General features: G+C 40.4%; 1 protein-coding gene across 3 annotated transcripts in view; it reads right to left on the bottom strand.

Moving 5' to 3' along the window:
• Positions 1–17,228, bottom strand: part of NRP2 (neuropilin 2) — a 194,335-nt gene that overhangs the window by 112,109 nt on the left and 64,998 nt on the right. For all 3 annotated transcript variants that reach the window (XM_081937861.1, XM_081937862.1, XM_081937863.1), the window contains exons 3-6: positions 9,369–9,550; positions 3,774–4,004; positions 2,599–2,754; positions 979–1,148 (exon numbers count right to left, since the gene is read on the bottom strand). In XM_081937861.1, coding sequence (XP_081793987.1) covers positions 979–1,148; positions 2,599–2,754; positions 3,774–4,004; positions 9,369–9,550 — 739 coding nt within the window. The remainder of the gene's footprint in view (positions 1–978; positions 1,149–2,598; positions 2,755–3,773; positions 4,005–9,368; positions 9,551–17,228) is intronic.

The raw sequence follows: 17,228 nt of genomic DNA, 5'->3' as shown, positions 1-17,228 counted from the left end.
TAGTTATACCGGTTCAGCACACATGAGAAAGTCTCCCTCTTTTAGATCACTGCAGAATCAACAAGGCTATAAGTGGCAGCGTGCGTTCTCCCTGCTCTTTCCCTCTCCCTCTCTGGCCTCTGGAAAGTCCATTAAAGTTCAGGGGGCACCAGGTCAAGCCAAGAACTTCTGCAGGAATGTTAACAGCCCCAACAGTTCATGAAGACAGAGAGTCACGCACCCTTCCCCAAACAACAGTTCAAGCCTTTTTCACAGCTCTCAGTTTGCAGTAAGAGCAACAAAGACCCTACAATGCTCATGTTCTAAGGTCGATTTAACAGCATGATAATCCATTTGGTTCAATGATAAAATACACACATGAGCTGTGGGAAGCGGGACAACATAAAGGTCCAGGAGACAGTCCTAGCCATGATGTACTATGTTTCTCAGCAAATGGAAAAATAAAATCCAAGCCATTTAAAGGAAAGAATGCCAGCTGAGGACTCTGGTTTTTACAAATTTGATTGGAGAGTATGGTAATTGGCAGGAAGCCTGATGCTATAGCTTCCCCATCTTTCTAAATGGTATATAGGTGTTATTCCTTTAAGCTATTGTGAAAGGGACGCAGTGGCTCAGTGGTTAAGATGCTGAAATTGTCGATCAGAAAGCTCAGCAGTTCAGCAGCTCGAATCCCTAGTGCTGCGTAACAGAGTGAGTTCCCATTACTTGTCACAGCTTCTGCCAACCTAGCAGTTCGAAAGCATGTAAAAATGCAAGTAGAAAAAATAGGGACCAACTTTGGTGGGAAGGTAACAGCGTTCTGTGTGCCTTCGGCATTTAGTCATGCCGGCCACATGACCACGGAGACGTCTTTGGACAGCGCTGGCTCTTCGGCTTTGAAACGAAGATGAGCACCGTTCCCAAGAATTGGGAATGACTAGCACATATGTGCGAGGGGAATCTTTGCCTTTACCTTATTGTGAAAGAAACTGAAAATACCTGCAGGAACTCTTTGTTGCTATCCACATTAGGAGTCCACCCATTATCATCACTGTTGAGTCGGCTCTGTTGCGGAGTCCATCTGCCATCAGAGTATGTAGAGGAAGCTGTGATTTGCTCATTGGAGATCCGGCCAGATTCCATTCCCAGTGGACTGTTGCACTGGAAGTCTAGAATAGGTAGAGTATGAAACTGAAGAGAAACTCTTCTACAGAACTATGGGTTCCACTCCAAAATGAATCATTGGCACCAACATCCTATCAAATCAAATTGTTTATGGCTTCTGAAGTACAGAATTACCTCTACAGATCTGTAAATTAAATATCAGCATTCAGAAGAAAGAATACAGGGCCCAGTGAAATCCATTTTCAATTGTGGTACAACTACTGCAGAGAGAAAACTATAGAATTTTGCATGAAAATCTGGGGATTTTGCACTATGCAAGTGAAATAAATACTGTGAAAGTCTTTATAATTGATTATAGTTTTCCTGTGTCTATGTGGAGGGGGGGACACTAAGGATAAGAATAAAAGCTGTAGGCCTTCCAGAGGTCTCCATCTTTGATACCCACTCTGAACACCTCCAATAGGTTGAATTTCCCACCCTTTCTGGCAAGCCGATTATCTGTCCAAGAAGAACGAGAATATATTTGCTCTTGTTCTGCTTGGACACGCTAATAGTTGTTGTCCAAACAGAGAAAAAAATGCAAGTTGACAGGGTTCTGCTACAAACACACACAGCTGCAATCTATCAGTTAGCTTGTTCAGGCACAGCAGGAATCCTGCCAGACTGCGCTCCCACTTGGTTTAGACAAACCAGGCCCTGCCCTGTCCAGGGAAAGCAGCAGCGAGTTCCTTTGAGTGTCCAAGTCTCTCCAAAATTGTGATCCCTATCATATTTATTCATGATATCTAGCGATTGCAACTACAGTTTGAGAGCCTATGTTATTACATTGTAAGGCAGCCAGATAGCCTCCTGGCTCTCCAATTCCAAGCAAATTCTGATTGAGGCCTTCGTTTTCCTAACAGGACTGGCCTAGCTGTAGCTAGTGGCAATGTTCACATTTGTCTTAGAAAATACAGAAGCCTTGCTTTTAAGAGAACTAGAAGTTCCATAATTGTGTTTTCATTTTCTAAACATATCACAGGAGTAATAGAATATCACACATATGAAAAAGAGCTGAGATCTTACAAAAGACAAAGAAACAATTGGTAACATTGTAAGCATTGAAATTCGTGAATTCTAAACATAGTTTCAAGTGCCATCCTATCCAAAACAGTTAAGCCTAAATCTAAACTTCCTGATTTTGAAAATAAAATATTGAGATTTTACATTGTGCTTAGAATTTCTACAGCATTTTCAAATACTGGCACTGAAGCTTGGATTTTGGCTTCTATATCTCACCATTTGGGGTGGAAGGACAAAATGTCATAAAAAAACAAACTTAAGGGGTCTAATGAAATTCAAATTCCAAATCTCAGCTATCAGTGCTAAAATTATTGAAATGTTACTTCTCCCCTCTAAATAAAGATCAGAAAAGATATCCCAAAATATTCTAACTACACTGTAGGTCTAGAACAATGCTTGAAAATATTCAGACTGAACAACTTGCCAACTTACTCTCTGGCGCCTCCTGCTGGACCAAATAATAGCGAGCAGAAAAGCCATCTTTAGCCACAGCCAAATCTGTGTGGAATGTGAGGGATAAGATGCCAGTAGTTGAGTGGATCTCTGAAAGAGTTTTAGTGCCACAGTACCTGCCAATCAAGGGCCCAACTGCAGAAGAGATGAAAGAAAAACACTATTTACTCATAGGCATGTTCTCTCTTTGGTTGGAAAAGATGACGAGATAGACAGTTGAAGGAATAAATATGTCAACCAGATCAAATGAAACATTTTTAAATCACAGCCTTAATATGTATTATGCCACAGATTTGCAGAAGCTTTTCTTTATAGGCAAGTATTGAAATAAATAAACTTTTGCATTTCATATGAGTTGCCTAAAATGCCTACCTTCAACATTGGTTCACCAAACTTAATAGGACAGCTTTTAAAATTTCAAACTGCCTCCTAATCGGTGAGTGATTTAAGATAAATAACTATGGAACTTACCTGGAAGTTAATCCTACTGATCACAATTTGATATCTGAGAAGAAAAGGCATATGACTACACAGTAACGTATCTATTGTCTATCTGTTCAGTCCCCCACACTCACCCCCTCACAGATATTCGCAGAAAACAAACAGGAATTTATGTACTTGTGAAAAGACTAATTTAGAGCTATTTATATTTTTAACACATGCATTGCTTCACTGACATGTAAATCACAAATGATGTGTTAATGGAGAATATTTTTCAGCCCCTTTTCCACAAAAAGTTGTTGTGATAGTTATATGCAGAACTTTGCTGCAAGCAACTACGTGTAAGGTTTTTAAAAAAAATATTGTCCTTTTTTTTCTAACTAGAAGTTCAGGATTCTTCAGGAGTTCAAAGATTTCAATGTCACATCTAATTACAGTATATAAATCAGGTTACTCTTCTCTAAAGTGATTTCACTGTTGCACCAACTCAGAAAGGCAGAGATTCAAGTGTAAGAGACAAAGAAGAGATTTAATTTCCCTTTGGAGTTAATTCCTTTCTAAGAACAAAGCAACAATAAATGAGATTGCACAAAGCAATGACAATATTAGCAATTTATGACTGTCACAGAATTCTTCAGTCTTAAAATGAATTGTTCGCTTGCCGTTGGCCATCCAGAGGAGCAAACCCTGGGAGGGCATCCTTCAGTCCTTACCTTGAGGAATACCATCCCAGATGTCCAGCCAATCATATTTACAATCTCCCTCCCCGACTTGCAGAGGGTCATGCTCTAGGTCAAATGTTAGAAACTGAAGGACAATCTCCATTTTCGGCTTGGCCATAATTGTGAAGGCGCAGTCCAAATTATGTGGATACTTATCAGGGAAGCCTGGTGATTCAATGGTGCCGTTTGAAGTGGTGAAGTTTCTAGAACAATCTTCGGAGCCTACAGAAAGAGACAAGAAGGCCAAGGCCCAGCATTAACCTCATCACCAGCCTCTTCCCTGACGGTAGCCGGGCTGTGCTATGTTATTCATAAGCATTCTTTTTAAGCACTTAATTCCCTCATGCAGAAAATTGCTCCCGCCTTGCAAACGTATTAATTATTAATATCACTGTCCCCATTTCCATTTTCCATCCAAGTGGCAATTCTCAGGAAACAACACCTGCAGACTAGGAGCTTAAGCCTTGAAAAACGGCACATCTTCAACAATGACTAAGTTAAGACTGCTTGGGAAAGGAAGGACATGTGTGAAGGGTTCTGGTGAAAAGAGAAACAGAGCTGCCTTTCTCCCTTCATCCACGGTAATCATCAAAACTGAAATGCCAGTTATTTCTATCCTCAAGGAATGCCTTTCTAACTGCCAGCCGTGGGGACAATATTACCATTTATTTAGGGATGACCCCAACACTGGCCCTCATTGTGCCTCAGCAGCTAAGTGCCTTCTATTTTTTGCAGAGCTAAGGTGCCTTAGGGAGAAGGAGGCTGCATTCTGTTCAGGCCATGATTGCATTAAGGCCATCGCTCTGTAGAGAACAGACAATCGACAATTGAATTCTCTAGGCTTCGGGTCACTAAGATGAGGGGAGTGGGCAGAGAATGTTACAAGCCCCTCTGGTTCCACAACTGTAGCAGAAGGTTACCTTTCACCACTCTTGCGCCCTTGGCTTTTCCAAGGAAACATTAACACAATTCCCACGACCGTTCTAACAATTTGCACCCACTCCTGCTTCTCTTGAAGAAACAGGGCTGGACTTAAGTACACAGAAGCAAAGAAGCTTATGGAAATATATTTAAATCAAACACCATGCAAAACAAGTGAGAATTCAGTGGATAGCTAGACCAAATAAATTTTAATTCAACAGCCCTGATTCAGGCATCTGAAAACAAACCATCAAATCTGTTAACATTACTGACCAGGAAAGTTTGAGAGTGTGTTTTGAACATTATACTTACGTATTTATATTGGGGAGGGGAGGGGGAGTCAGTTTTAAAGGGTTGTACTCTGCAGTATTAAACAGATACAGAACTTTCAGGAATATGTTGACATTTCCCCACTTACTGACCAATATCCTCATCACCAAATGACGCTATGATTCTAATAATTTCATATATATATATATATATATATATATATATATATATATATATATATATATATATATATATATGTGTGTGTGTGTGTGTGTGTGTGTGTGTGTGTGTGTGTGTGTGTGTGTGTGTGTGTGTGTGTGTGTGTGTGTGTGTGTGTTTTCATAGATTTTCACAGGTGTAGGTATGCTGGTTTTGTTGTATTCGGGTCTTTTCCCGTGTAAGGTTGAGATTGTCTTTGCAACGTCCACAGCTTGAAGATGGCAGGTGAGATCCTGCCGAAACGTTGCAAAGACAATCTCAACCTTACATGGGAAAAGACCCAAATACAACAAAACCAGCATATATATATATATATATATATATATATATATATATATATATATATATATATATATATATATATATATATATATATATATATATATATATATATATATATATATATATATATATATATATATATATACAAAGATAAAGGATAATTAAAACTAAGAAAAAACATAATGTAGGAAGTTAGTACCCATCCTTCTCCTAGAAGAATGAAATATTCTAGAAAATATTAAAAAGGCAGGGTATTATATTTCCCTGGATGAGAAATGGAGAAACGTTTTTTAGGCAGAAAGCAGACTCACTCTTAATAGCCCCCACCCTCCTCAATAGCCCACAGCAGATGTCAGCACTTAAGAGATAAAGAGATGGCTAGGTCTATTCATAAGCAAATGCCCTCACCCAAGATCCAACAGGTAGGATTAGCCCTCTACCCATCTAGCAACAGAACTCACCACATGGCACCTGGGGAAGATTACATCACCCAGCCATGCTCAACCAAGCTTGGGACTCAAAACCTACAAAGTTACCTCTGCATGGCCCCATTAAGAGTCTGACAACCAATCAGAACACAAGCTCAAATTCAAAGCCCAACAGAGGGTATAAATCTCTCTCTCACCCATGTGCCCTTTTTGCCCAGGATCTCAAGCCATGTGATCCTGTTCATCAATTAAACCTTCTTTCCAAGCAACTTCCATGAATCCAGTGTCTTTCCCTCCACTTGGAACTGAACCCAGAAGGATATTTCTTCCAACAATAAAAAGAGAAGTGCAGAGATAGAAAAAAAAACAAAGAAAAAAGAAAAATATATAAAATATGATTCCTCCTCCCTCGAGACAAGTAGAAATAACTTCAGTAACTTAACACCTTCTCTAATATTTCAGTTAAAAATATCTTTTTCTCACACCTTATTCCTTAACAATAATGAAATTGTAAAAACTCATAATTCAGTTGTAATCAGCAAAAATCTATTAATTAAGAGCTATCAGAAAGTCATATTTTAATCTTAAACTAATAAATCCATTTTGTATTCCAACTTTACACTTTCTCTAAGAAATGTCTCCCCATTTATAAACAGATCTTTGGAACCTTGTCAGGTCTGATCAAAAAATTCCATTAATAGCTATCAGAAACTATTACATAAGAGTAAAAGTGCATTTTGTCTCCCCCTTCAAATATACTGAGGAGTCTGCAGACAGAAATTCAAATTTCAGCCATGGACAATAGAGGCAAAGGCCTTGTTTTTTTTCCAGTGTAGTCTGCATTTTACATAGAAAGGGAATTCAGAGTGAAGAAGAAAATTGCAAGGAGAACACAGGTCCCCTTGATGTAGGAGCTAAGCCTTCCAGAACTTCACAAGTAAGAGCACACTTTTACTCGACCCCTAAATTAAAGTGGTTTCATAAATCTGAATTGAATTCTAACAATATTTGCTGAGCAGCTTTTTATTAGTTAATATCTCCAAAACTGAAAATTCTGAAGTTTCTTTGAAGATAATTAGACCACATTTCACTTGTGAAGGTTTTGAATCAGGGGTGAAATTCAACCAGTACGGACTGGTTCAGGCGAACCAGTAGGGACGATTTGAATCGTTTCACCGAACTGATAAAAACCACCCCTGGTTGACCCCACCCATGGCTGGCCACTCGCCCGCTCGCCTGGTCACCGCTCACCCCTTCTGGCCGCTTACTCGCCCCTTCTGACTGCTCACCCCGCCCACCCACACCTACCCTATATATGTTGCCTTTGCCTTGTAGCCCAGCTAATTGCCTCACTAGTCGCCTCACCCGCTTAGCTCACCAAAGGTAAGCAATGCATGCCACCTGCTTGCCCTTTGCTTTGGGTCAGGGCCCAGGGATACACCATTCCCCAACGCTCCAGCCTTGCTACCACCCGCTCACCGCCAACCTTGCTCACCTTTGCGCCTTGGGAGGGGAGGACATGGCAAGGCTCGGCTGCCTTTTGCGCCGAGAAGCCTCCAGCTGTCGGCGGTTGTTTTTGGCTGCCCTCTGAGCAGCTCTGCTGCAATGCCATCCCTCTGGCTACTGCTGTTCTCCTGGCCAGGTCCGGCATGAGCGGCACTGGCAAGCAATGGGGTGCACAGCCGGAGGGATGGCATCACATCAGATTGTGGCCGGTGGCTACCTTCTGAGCAGCTCCACTGTGAAGGGAGGAAGTAAAGTTCAGCTACTCTCTGTCGCAGCATTCAATGTGGCTGCTTTTCTCCTCCTTCTCAGGCTCATACAAACAGAGCAAACATGAGAAGGAGGTGAGAAGCAGCCACGTTGAACACTAGAAGACTTGGCTGGCCAAACTTTTCTGTTGGTTCTGTGGGCATGGCTTGATGGGCATGGCTTGGTGGGTTGCCATGAGTTACGTAAAGTTGGCCATGGCCATTCAGTCACATGACCCTCCTCAAGCCATGCCCACCAAGCCATGCCCACAGAACCAGTAGAGAAAAAATTGAATTTCACCATGGTTTTGAATAGCATAGCCAGATCACCTCTGCCCCAAAATGTGTCGAACTGCATAGACAACTGTACAAAGAAGATACTTAGGGCAACTTGCTTACTAAACAAGGCTGAAGCAATAACTCCAACCAAGCAAAGATGGACTAAAATTATTTTTCCAATTCAAGGATCATTTCTGTGTTAAGATCTATTCCTATTGCCCACAGATACATCAAAACAACTTACTTTTGCCAGAGTTTGAGATTTTGTGATATTGGCATTTTGGATAGTATTTATTCTCTATATTCTGGAAATCTAGCAGCCTGTGTCCTCTACCAGAGCAAAATCACTAAAATTCAGATCTGGAAGTCATGTCAACCTCTTTCCTAACCTGATACAGTATGAAATATGCTGCCATAGGTTAATGTGCATAATCTAGCTGAGGTAGAGTCTCCCAAATCTGTATAATCTCTACATGCTTCCAGAATTCATTAAGATTTCTGGGCATGATAAGAAATGCCGTTTGCCTCATGCCCTTTGCCTCAGTTCCTCACAGCTTATTTTTAGCAGGATGGGAAGAGAGGACCATTCTTGCTCAGCCTTGATTTTAACAAGCTTTTTTCTATATGATATTTTAAATATATATGCTCTTTGTAATTCTAGATCACTTAATGAAGAAGCTGCTTTCCTTTAGAAACCAAAATATCATGTCAATATGCCATGAAATACTTCACTTTTTGAAAATGTTGATGAAATAGATTTGGTAAGGGGAGAAGAACTAAGGCAAGATGAATGTGAGGTTTAATAAGGACATTCTCATATGAGAAGATTGACAATTCTAAGAACAGTTTCCCCAAGTCTGGCAAGTCATCAACACCTTCCTGAAGAAACTCAAAGGACAGTACCTCTTTCTCGGAACAATTCAAACCTGGACAGGACTTCTGAATTTCCAAGTAGGAACCCAACAAAGGCTGCCCAACATCCTGCCAGCAATAGGTCTATTAACAAATTTTCCCTTGCTTTACTGGGGAGTAGAAGTGCAAATTTGCAAGGCTGTTTCATAGCCAAGAGCAGCTCAAAAGCATCCTACAGGTATGAGTTAAGGTGAATTTCTCATTTCAAAGTAGTGGTTCACTGTTCATACAGCACACATTAAGAGAGACAGACAGACAGACACAGAGAAAGGGGGAGAGAGACAGACAGACACAGACAAAGTGGGAGAGAGACAGACAGACACAGACAAAGGGGGAGAGAGACAGACAGACACAGACAAAGGGAGAGAGAGAGAGAGAGAGAGAGAGAGAGAGAGAGAGAGAGAGAGAGAGAGAGAGAGAGAGAGAGAGAGAGAGAGAGAGAGAGAGAGAGAGAGAGAGAGAGAGATATTGCCCCAACTGAAAGAGGCCTAAGGATTTGGTTGGGAAAGCAGATAAAAACTAACCAGTCTTGTAGATTTCATAACGCAGAGAGAAGCCAGCACCTTGACGGGCATAATCTGAGGTGAATTTGATATACACCGAAGGGCCAGATGAAGTGATAGTAGGTGGAGCAATGTTTCCACAGTGTTTTCCCAGAAGATCTGCATTTTCATTATCCCCATCCCGTATTTCAATAAAATCATACCTGCCAATGGAAGAAGAGAAAAAAGAGTGACATTAAGAAAGAAATCAAGGGGGGAAATGAAATACTTTTACATTTTCATAGACATTTTATATTTAACTCATAGCAACTGTGTGACAAACCCAGTTTCCTATGGCCCTGTTCCTTGATGCAACAAATACACTACCTTTTAATCATATAATCTACTCTTGTAGCATTCCATCATCAATATTGTATTGTCAAATTATTCTCTTGAACAGAAGTCACTGCAAACCCTCCAAATAGTTTGACAGCAACAACATTAAGAAAAGCTGCATTTCTGCTCTTATTGAAAATATTTTTGATCCCCTGAGACTCACTGTGATAATCAAATATATGGCATCCCTGGTACATAAAACCCAGAAAGCTCAAGACTGTTCCTCATTTTTTGACCTTTTCATTTACTTATGTAAAAAATTGTTTGATGTTATGTATGTTTTGCTATATTCTGAGCTTCTATCTTTACTGATTTGAAGTGTGTGACAATAATGATAGGAAATTCATTTTTAGTTGCAAATGTTATTCATTTAACTTGTTTCATGCATTTGTTAATGGGCAAACGTGGTTATACTTCTTATAATTAGCCAGGCAGGAAGTCTTTCAAATTTCATGGTATGAGAATCCTATCTGGAATAGTGAGCCAGGATTCCTTATTCCTTCTTTAATTAAATTTGTACACTTCCCAACAGCCAGTGGCTTTGGGCCCCTGCTGTCACCTTAAATCACCCTGAACAATAAATGTATTCATAGGGAATGAACATAAGGCCAAATGACTTGTAAAATGTCACCCATTCTTAGTGTTATGTTTGGATGACCACATTTAGGGGAGTCTGCCAATAGCTTATTCTGTTTTTCTATCTTTCCCAAAATTGCTAGTGTATGCCCATCCCTGCGCCCACTTCATCTTTTGCTTTCATCAGATAAATTGTCAACCTAGAAAACAAAGAAGAAGGTAGAGCAATGTGGGTGGGAAATGAAGAGATGGTTCATGTATTCATCAAAGAACCTGCTTCATAAATTAGCCACCAACCACAGACTTAATTTGAGCTCTCAGCTGGGATATGAGACTCTGCTCAAGGCCTTGGAGAATGACCTATGATTGGAAATGGTCCTAAGAATAAGCCATTGCTATTTCTTTTGGACTTCTTATGGCTACATACGACTGACCATAGCATCCTTTTGGCTGGGATGCTGGCATGATGACTGGGGTTTGGTGATTCTCTTTAACTGCAATTCTGTCCAGAAGATAGCGCTAGAGAACCAAAAAGCTCCACCCTCTTCAGATATCAAATGTCACTGGGACAGTCATGGATGCTTGCAATGAGATACCAAGAAGACATTGTGACATTTAGTTCTTCGATTGGTGCCTAAGTTTAATAATGGAGAGGATCGGAATGAACAAATCCAAAGAGGTTTTCAACTGATTCTGTTGTTAAACAGAGGACAATGGGGATGTAGGAGTTGTGGCTTGCTTTAAGAGTAGAATGAGTTGGTCTGAAGAGGAACGTAGCAGGCCATAGCTTATTCATTATGTAAGACCTTTTCCCACTCCATTTCCCCCCTCTTCTGTAGATGCTTTTCACAATTCTTTCCCTGTTTTACCCTTGAAAGTGTATCCCTTTCCCTATGTGTCTCTCGTCTAGACCACGTCCAAGCTCATCACATTCAACATTGCCTTTTTAAAAATATAAAAAAAATATACGGCAAAAATTTGAAGACAAAATTTGATTGAGAAGCCTGAAATGGTTTTCTTGCATTTCAGCACTACAATTACAGCTTCAGTCTGTATGCATGGAAGCAAGGCGAGCCCACAGGTATATTGTGTTTTGGTTGCTTTGTTTGAGCAGACTTGTGATTCCTGACCTGAACTTTCCCCTTAATTTGTACCACCATGTAGCTGCATATACGGAATACATTTGCAGGAAACTGCCCATCCCCTTCCTTTCATTTATTTGCACTAGGTTAACTTGTTTAAAAAAACCAGCATGTTACCACTTTCCCTGTCCTTTGAAGAGGAGGAGGAGGAGACGGAGGAAAGAAAAGTGATACATTGCCAGGCTTTGTCACAAGATCTCTTTATTTGTGAATCAAGAGCTGAAAGGAAAGGAAAAATAGCATGTTGGACACGAAATGACTCTCATGTGACTCATTCCTTCCCCGCAAGGCACACATTGCCAAACAACTACCCTACACAAACTTAGAGGAACTCAGTGTGCTATCAGCTTAGACTAACTGAGTAGTCTTTCATATCACTCCTTTCTAGGAGTCAATCAGGCTTCAGTCCAAAAACAAATGCCTGAAGCTATGATACCTTCTATCTATAGGCTCAACCTATACACTCCACTAAGAAGGATTGCTGCAGTCAAGTCTTGCAATCCTGTGGCTTAGAGTAAGATCCAGCCCTCGGCCTGTCAAAAGAAAAGGGCAAGAAGTGTCCTTCAAGTATCAAGGAGAAAGGCAGGAGTGAATACCAGCCTTAAATAGCCAGGCTTTACCTACCTAGGAAGGGAGCCAAAGAGTGTTTGAAGGACAAAGAATAAGGCAACTAGGAAGAACTCTTGCTATGGATGGTGCTATTTGAAAAGCAGGAAGAAGGGGGCCCCTGGAAAGGGCAGAAGCTGTGGTACTGGTACAAATCTGCTTCTTCAACCACCATAGGAGAAAGAAAGGGATTTATTCTCACAGATAGAGCATCTTTTCACCTCTGAGAACCACTGCAGAGCGACACTACAATGAAAGTCTTTAAAAAGGCACACGACAGTAAAGGAATCAATAAGCTTCCCAAAACCGCTTCCCAAACTTGGTCCCCTCCATTGTGAGGCATTCTACCTACCACAGTTAACTCTACCATTTAGTCAGCAAAAGGTTGCCTTCCCTATTACAGCTATAAAATAGGTATAATACAATTATCTATCACATCGGATATTACTTAGCTCTAAATTATTTGGATTATAGCTAGTACGCTCTCTCTCTCTCTCTCTCTCTCTCTCTCTCTCTCTCTCTCTCTCTCTCTCTCTCTCACTCACTCATTCACTCACACACACACACACACAGACACCTCAAATCAGTCTATTACAGCAATGGCCCCCAACCTTTCTGCCACCAGGGAACAATTTTGTGGAAAATAATTCTTCCACGGATCTGGGCGGGGAGATTTTGAATGGAATTAAGATCCTCCGTATGCACAGCTGAAGCTTCACTCGCCTGCCCATCACTTGCGCGGCCTGGTTCCTAACAGGCTACAGACCAGTGTCAGTCTGTGGCCCGGGGATTGGGGACTCCTGTACTACAGGATAAAGGCCTGAACTATAATCTATTATGCTGGTCCAGTGTACATCAGCAGACAGATGTTTCTCTACTTCCCAGTCTTAATCATTCAACCCGCTTTCTACAAGAGAACTGCTTCCTAACTCTCCCCATTCCTAGATTAGCACTTTACCACAATACCCTTCTGGTTCTTATATATCTTAATTTCTTCCTACAGCTAGTTTCACTGACTGAAAGCTGAATATAGCAATGATGATTAGTAATGCTTTTTTCTATCTTTATATTTCTGAAACAATCTTTTTTCAAAAATTACGTTTTAGAACAATGCTGGGATTAGAGTTTGAAACCATGATTGAATATGTAAAAGAAGGCTGTGGGGTTTTCAGGCTCAAAGCTATATAAGAGCAATAGCTTTTTTAGAAAGAGTCCAATGTTACACCTCCGCATGAACAACTTCTATGTAAAACCAGTAGGGTGTCCCTTCTTACATCAAGTTCCATGCTTAGCTACAAATAGAACTATGCTGAATGCACCACCCAGTGTTTCATCTGCTAGCCTATAAAATGTGTTTGAAATTAGTATTCATAAACTACTATATAAAAATCACTATTTCCCTGTAGTGAACATTGTCATTTATTCTCAGGTAGATATGATACAGTATGAAGTTTCTTGGAAAAGGGAGACAAAATAGCCAAGTGGGTTTTTTTTCTTAGAAATTATTTTTTAAAAAACTGTACAGGTAGTCCTTGACTTACTATGATTCATTCAGCAACCATTCAAAGTTACTGTGGTGCTGAAGGAAGGGACTTACAACTGGTGCCCAAGGTTATGGTCACTTCAGTGCCCACAGGGTCATGTAATCAAAATTCAGGTGCTTGGCAGCCCTTCCACACTTACAACCACGGGGGCTCTTCAACCCTTCTCAGCTGCCTATTTCCCCCCATCTATCCCCTTTGGCACCCTGCCACCTTACACTCTGCTGCCCCAGCTGCCCTTAGCTGTCTTGCTCCTGCTTCTGACAAGGCAAGCCAGGCCTGGCGGCTGGGCTGGCACTGGCTTTGTGCTACAAAAGAGAAAGAGGCAGAGAGAAGCAGCACCTGAGCTGCAGTGGGCCAAAATCCCCCTTTGCAGTATGAACTTGGGTCGTGCTGCTTTTTGCTTTTTTTCTCCTTTTTTTGCAGCACAAAACTAGCCCCCCCCCCCAAGTCTCAGGAGCATAGCCAAGGGGCATTTTGGCATGCTGTGGCTCAAGGGCTGCTTTTTTCTTTTTCTTTCTCTTTTTTTATATACTTAGAGCAGCTCCAGCCAGGCTTTGCATGCCTCATCAACAGCAGGAGAAACAAGATGACAAAGGCCAGCTGAGGCAGTATACTGCGAGGCAGCAGGGATCTCAGAGTGCCAGGTGGTGATGGAGACTGTGGATGGGATTGGGCTGACGTGACTGTGGCTTTTTGAGGCATGGCAAGCAATCCCAGAGCCATGTGTTTATGTGGCTGCTTGCCATCTTGCAAAGCAGGGTACAGGGCAGCCAAAATGGCAGAGATGGTGACGGGGGGGGGGGGAGTTGAAGAGGAAGAAGTTCCTTATCTTAATTAGGCTTCAGGCTGGGAGGGACCAAGCCAGGAGTGAACTTGGATTGATGTGGTTTTAAATATTGTATTTATTTCACTGGGACTAAACTAAACTGATCTCTCCAAGTCCTGTAAACCTACACCTCATCATGAAGTGATAGGTTGTTCTTGGGAGAGATGAACAAAGAGTGAGCCAAATTATGCAATGTCAGGCACATTATGCAAAGACCTACCACTCCAGAGGCAGCTTTTAACACTGAGAAAGGTGGAAGGGAAGAGAAAAGGATGGCCTTAATAATCATGGTGGGTGATTCAGTAATAGTACTGAAAAGTGCACCATTGGAAGTCCTGAAAGTTCAGGGCGAATCATCATGGAAAGAAATCTATGTGGTGGCTAACAGTCAACATTGACTTGGTGACACATAATCAATCAGACTGCTGAATTCAAAGAGACATCATTCTAATTTGGCAAGTGGAAAATATTTGGAGCTAATAGTTTGTAGTGTGTTTTCATTAGATATGAAAATTGGTTTTAGGACACTGGGAACATTTGAAAGAATTTTCCATTTTTATTGTCACTGCTAATAACACTAATAAAAATGAATCACCATCTGCTTGATTTTCTGAGTAAGTGAATTAACGGCATATGTCTGTACTTCCCCACAATGTGGAAGCTGAATCTTTGTTATTTATACATCCACAAGCAGGATTTCTTTCCTCCCCAAAATTAATTGAAACGTTAACAATTTTAAAAGCCTGGTGATGTTGAATTTACCTGTTGAACAAAACCCAACATTTACAATTGGCTCATTACACCAATGGATTATGCATCAGCTGTCTCCACATTCCTTTGGGTATTTTCTCTTACTACAAACTACACTTAATAGCAAAAATTCCGAGTAGGATGAATTTGAGGCAGAGTTCCAGGGCCTATTTAATGCCACAGTTCAGTTTGGTAACTCCTGAAATAAGTTGTAACAAAGTATTTTGGCAAGAATATTCTTTCACTCTAGAAAGTAAAGTCAATGTATCTAAAGCCATACAGGTAGTCCTCTACTTTAGGACCCGTTGCTACAGGGTAAAAGATCAGCAGAACTTGGGGCAGAGTTAAAAGAGGGATCATCTTAGAATCTCTAAGTAGCCACAAGTGAATGAAGTCCAACCCACCACTTCAATTTAGTTGACCCTTATATAATTCCTAACAGGTCCTAACCATTGGGTGATAATATTTCTGTGCAAAAGTATTCCTGTGCATATGTGCGGGTAGCAAAAAATCAGTTTAATTGGACCTTCACTCGTGGGCCTGACCTTTCACACCTGACAATTGCTTAGCAAGCAGATCTCCCCAAAGCTCCAAAGTTCCATTGTCCAGCCCCTCCCCACCCCCCCACCCCGGTCTTATGACGATATTTTGGATGTTTGGCAATGGGGTCTGGTTTACGGCCATTTTGCAGTGCTCTATGTGACAATTTACAATGGGTTTGTTTGTTTATTTTTAAACCAACGTTTACTTCCAGTTTTTGAAAAAAATATCCCTGCATTTACTTAATGACCACCATAAAAAAGTCATAAAATCGGATCCAGTCATGCTTTACAGTTGTTACAATTGTAATGTGCAGTCATTGGGTTAAGGATTACCTGTAGAGATCAGCTATACTAAAACCTACTCACATCAAAAGTTTTAAAGCAATGAAAATGAGTTTTCCTAGTCATTTATATACAGGAAATTGAAATACAATTAATTTGTAGAGGGATTTCATAAAAATTTAAGCCAAACTATTTTTAGGGTAGGCTGTGTTTTCTTCCTTTCCTTTTTGTCTTTTGCAAAATATTTCATGTAGAGAAACACAAACAGCAACATAAATGGCAAACAAAGCAAACATATTAACACAAATGATTAGTATGATTTTGCTTTTCTAACAGCCCCTGCCGTTTTCACTCATGCAAATTTTTCCATTTATGTTTTTTCTACTGCATGGCTAAAAATGATTGCACAGTGAGAAATAACGTAGATGGTATTACTGATGCTAGTGAATACTGGGCATTTGGTAAGATATTATGTATTTTCCTTTAAGGGAAAAAAAGGTGAGGAGAGGGAGGGGAAAAAACATTTTATTCCAAAGATCTGGGCATTTAGACAATAATCCTAAGAGCTACGTTTTCTACATTTCAATTTAGATACAAACTTGTATAATCCAACTAGTGTTTCACTCCCTCAAACAATATTAAAATAGAGTTCTGCTTTGTTTGGGTTTTTTTTTTTTATTGCAAAAGGGAGGAATTCAGTATCTTTGTAATTTTGCTTTCAAAAAAGTATGATTCAGTTACGTAAAGTGGGACAATTTTAAGGTGTGATAACATGCAAAATGACTCAGCCGATCACTGGACTGCTGTTCCTTTAAAAAAAAAAGACAAAACCAGATGGAGTGACACATTGGACAAAACAGTTCGAAATAAGTGCAGTTATTAGAGTATCCATTTTACACATGCTAGCTGTTTTTGAAATAGTGAGAATATACTTTCCTAAACATGGGATTTCTCCTGTGTAAAACTAAACTAAAAACCAAATTAAACTAAACATCCCAGAATCACAATCAATATATAATAGACAGCCTCTGATTTAATACTAACTTAAAAATCATGTCCTATCTTATGATTTCTTACTCCAGGCCCAGTGCAAATCTACAGCTGTTGCTCAGGTATTTAAAAAAAAACAAAGAACAGAACAGAACTGTATCTTTAATGCCCTGCCTTGCAGTTTTCTAGAGACACCTTATTAGACGTAATTGAGAAGAGACTCCCCCACACTTTATCACACATTCTAT

This window comes from Natrix helvetica (assembly GCF_964273705.1).
Source record: "Natrix helvetica genome assembly, chromosome: 1".
In the NCBI taxonomy this organism is placed as follows: Eukaryota; Metazoa; Chordata; class Lepidosauria; order Squamata; family Natricidae; genus Natrix; species Natrix helvetica.
The sequence above is the reverse complement of the archived record's forward strand: the minus strand, read 5'-3'. Positions and strand labels throughout refer to the sequence as shown.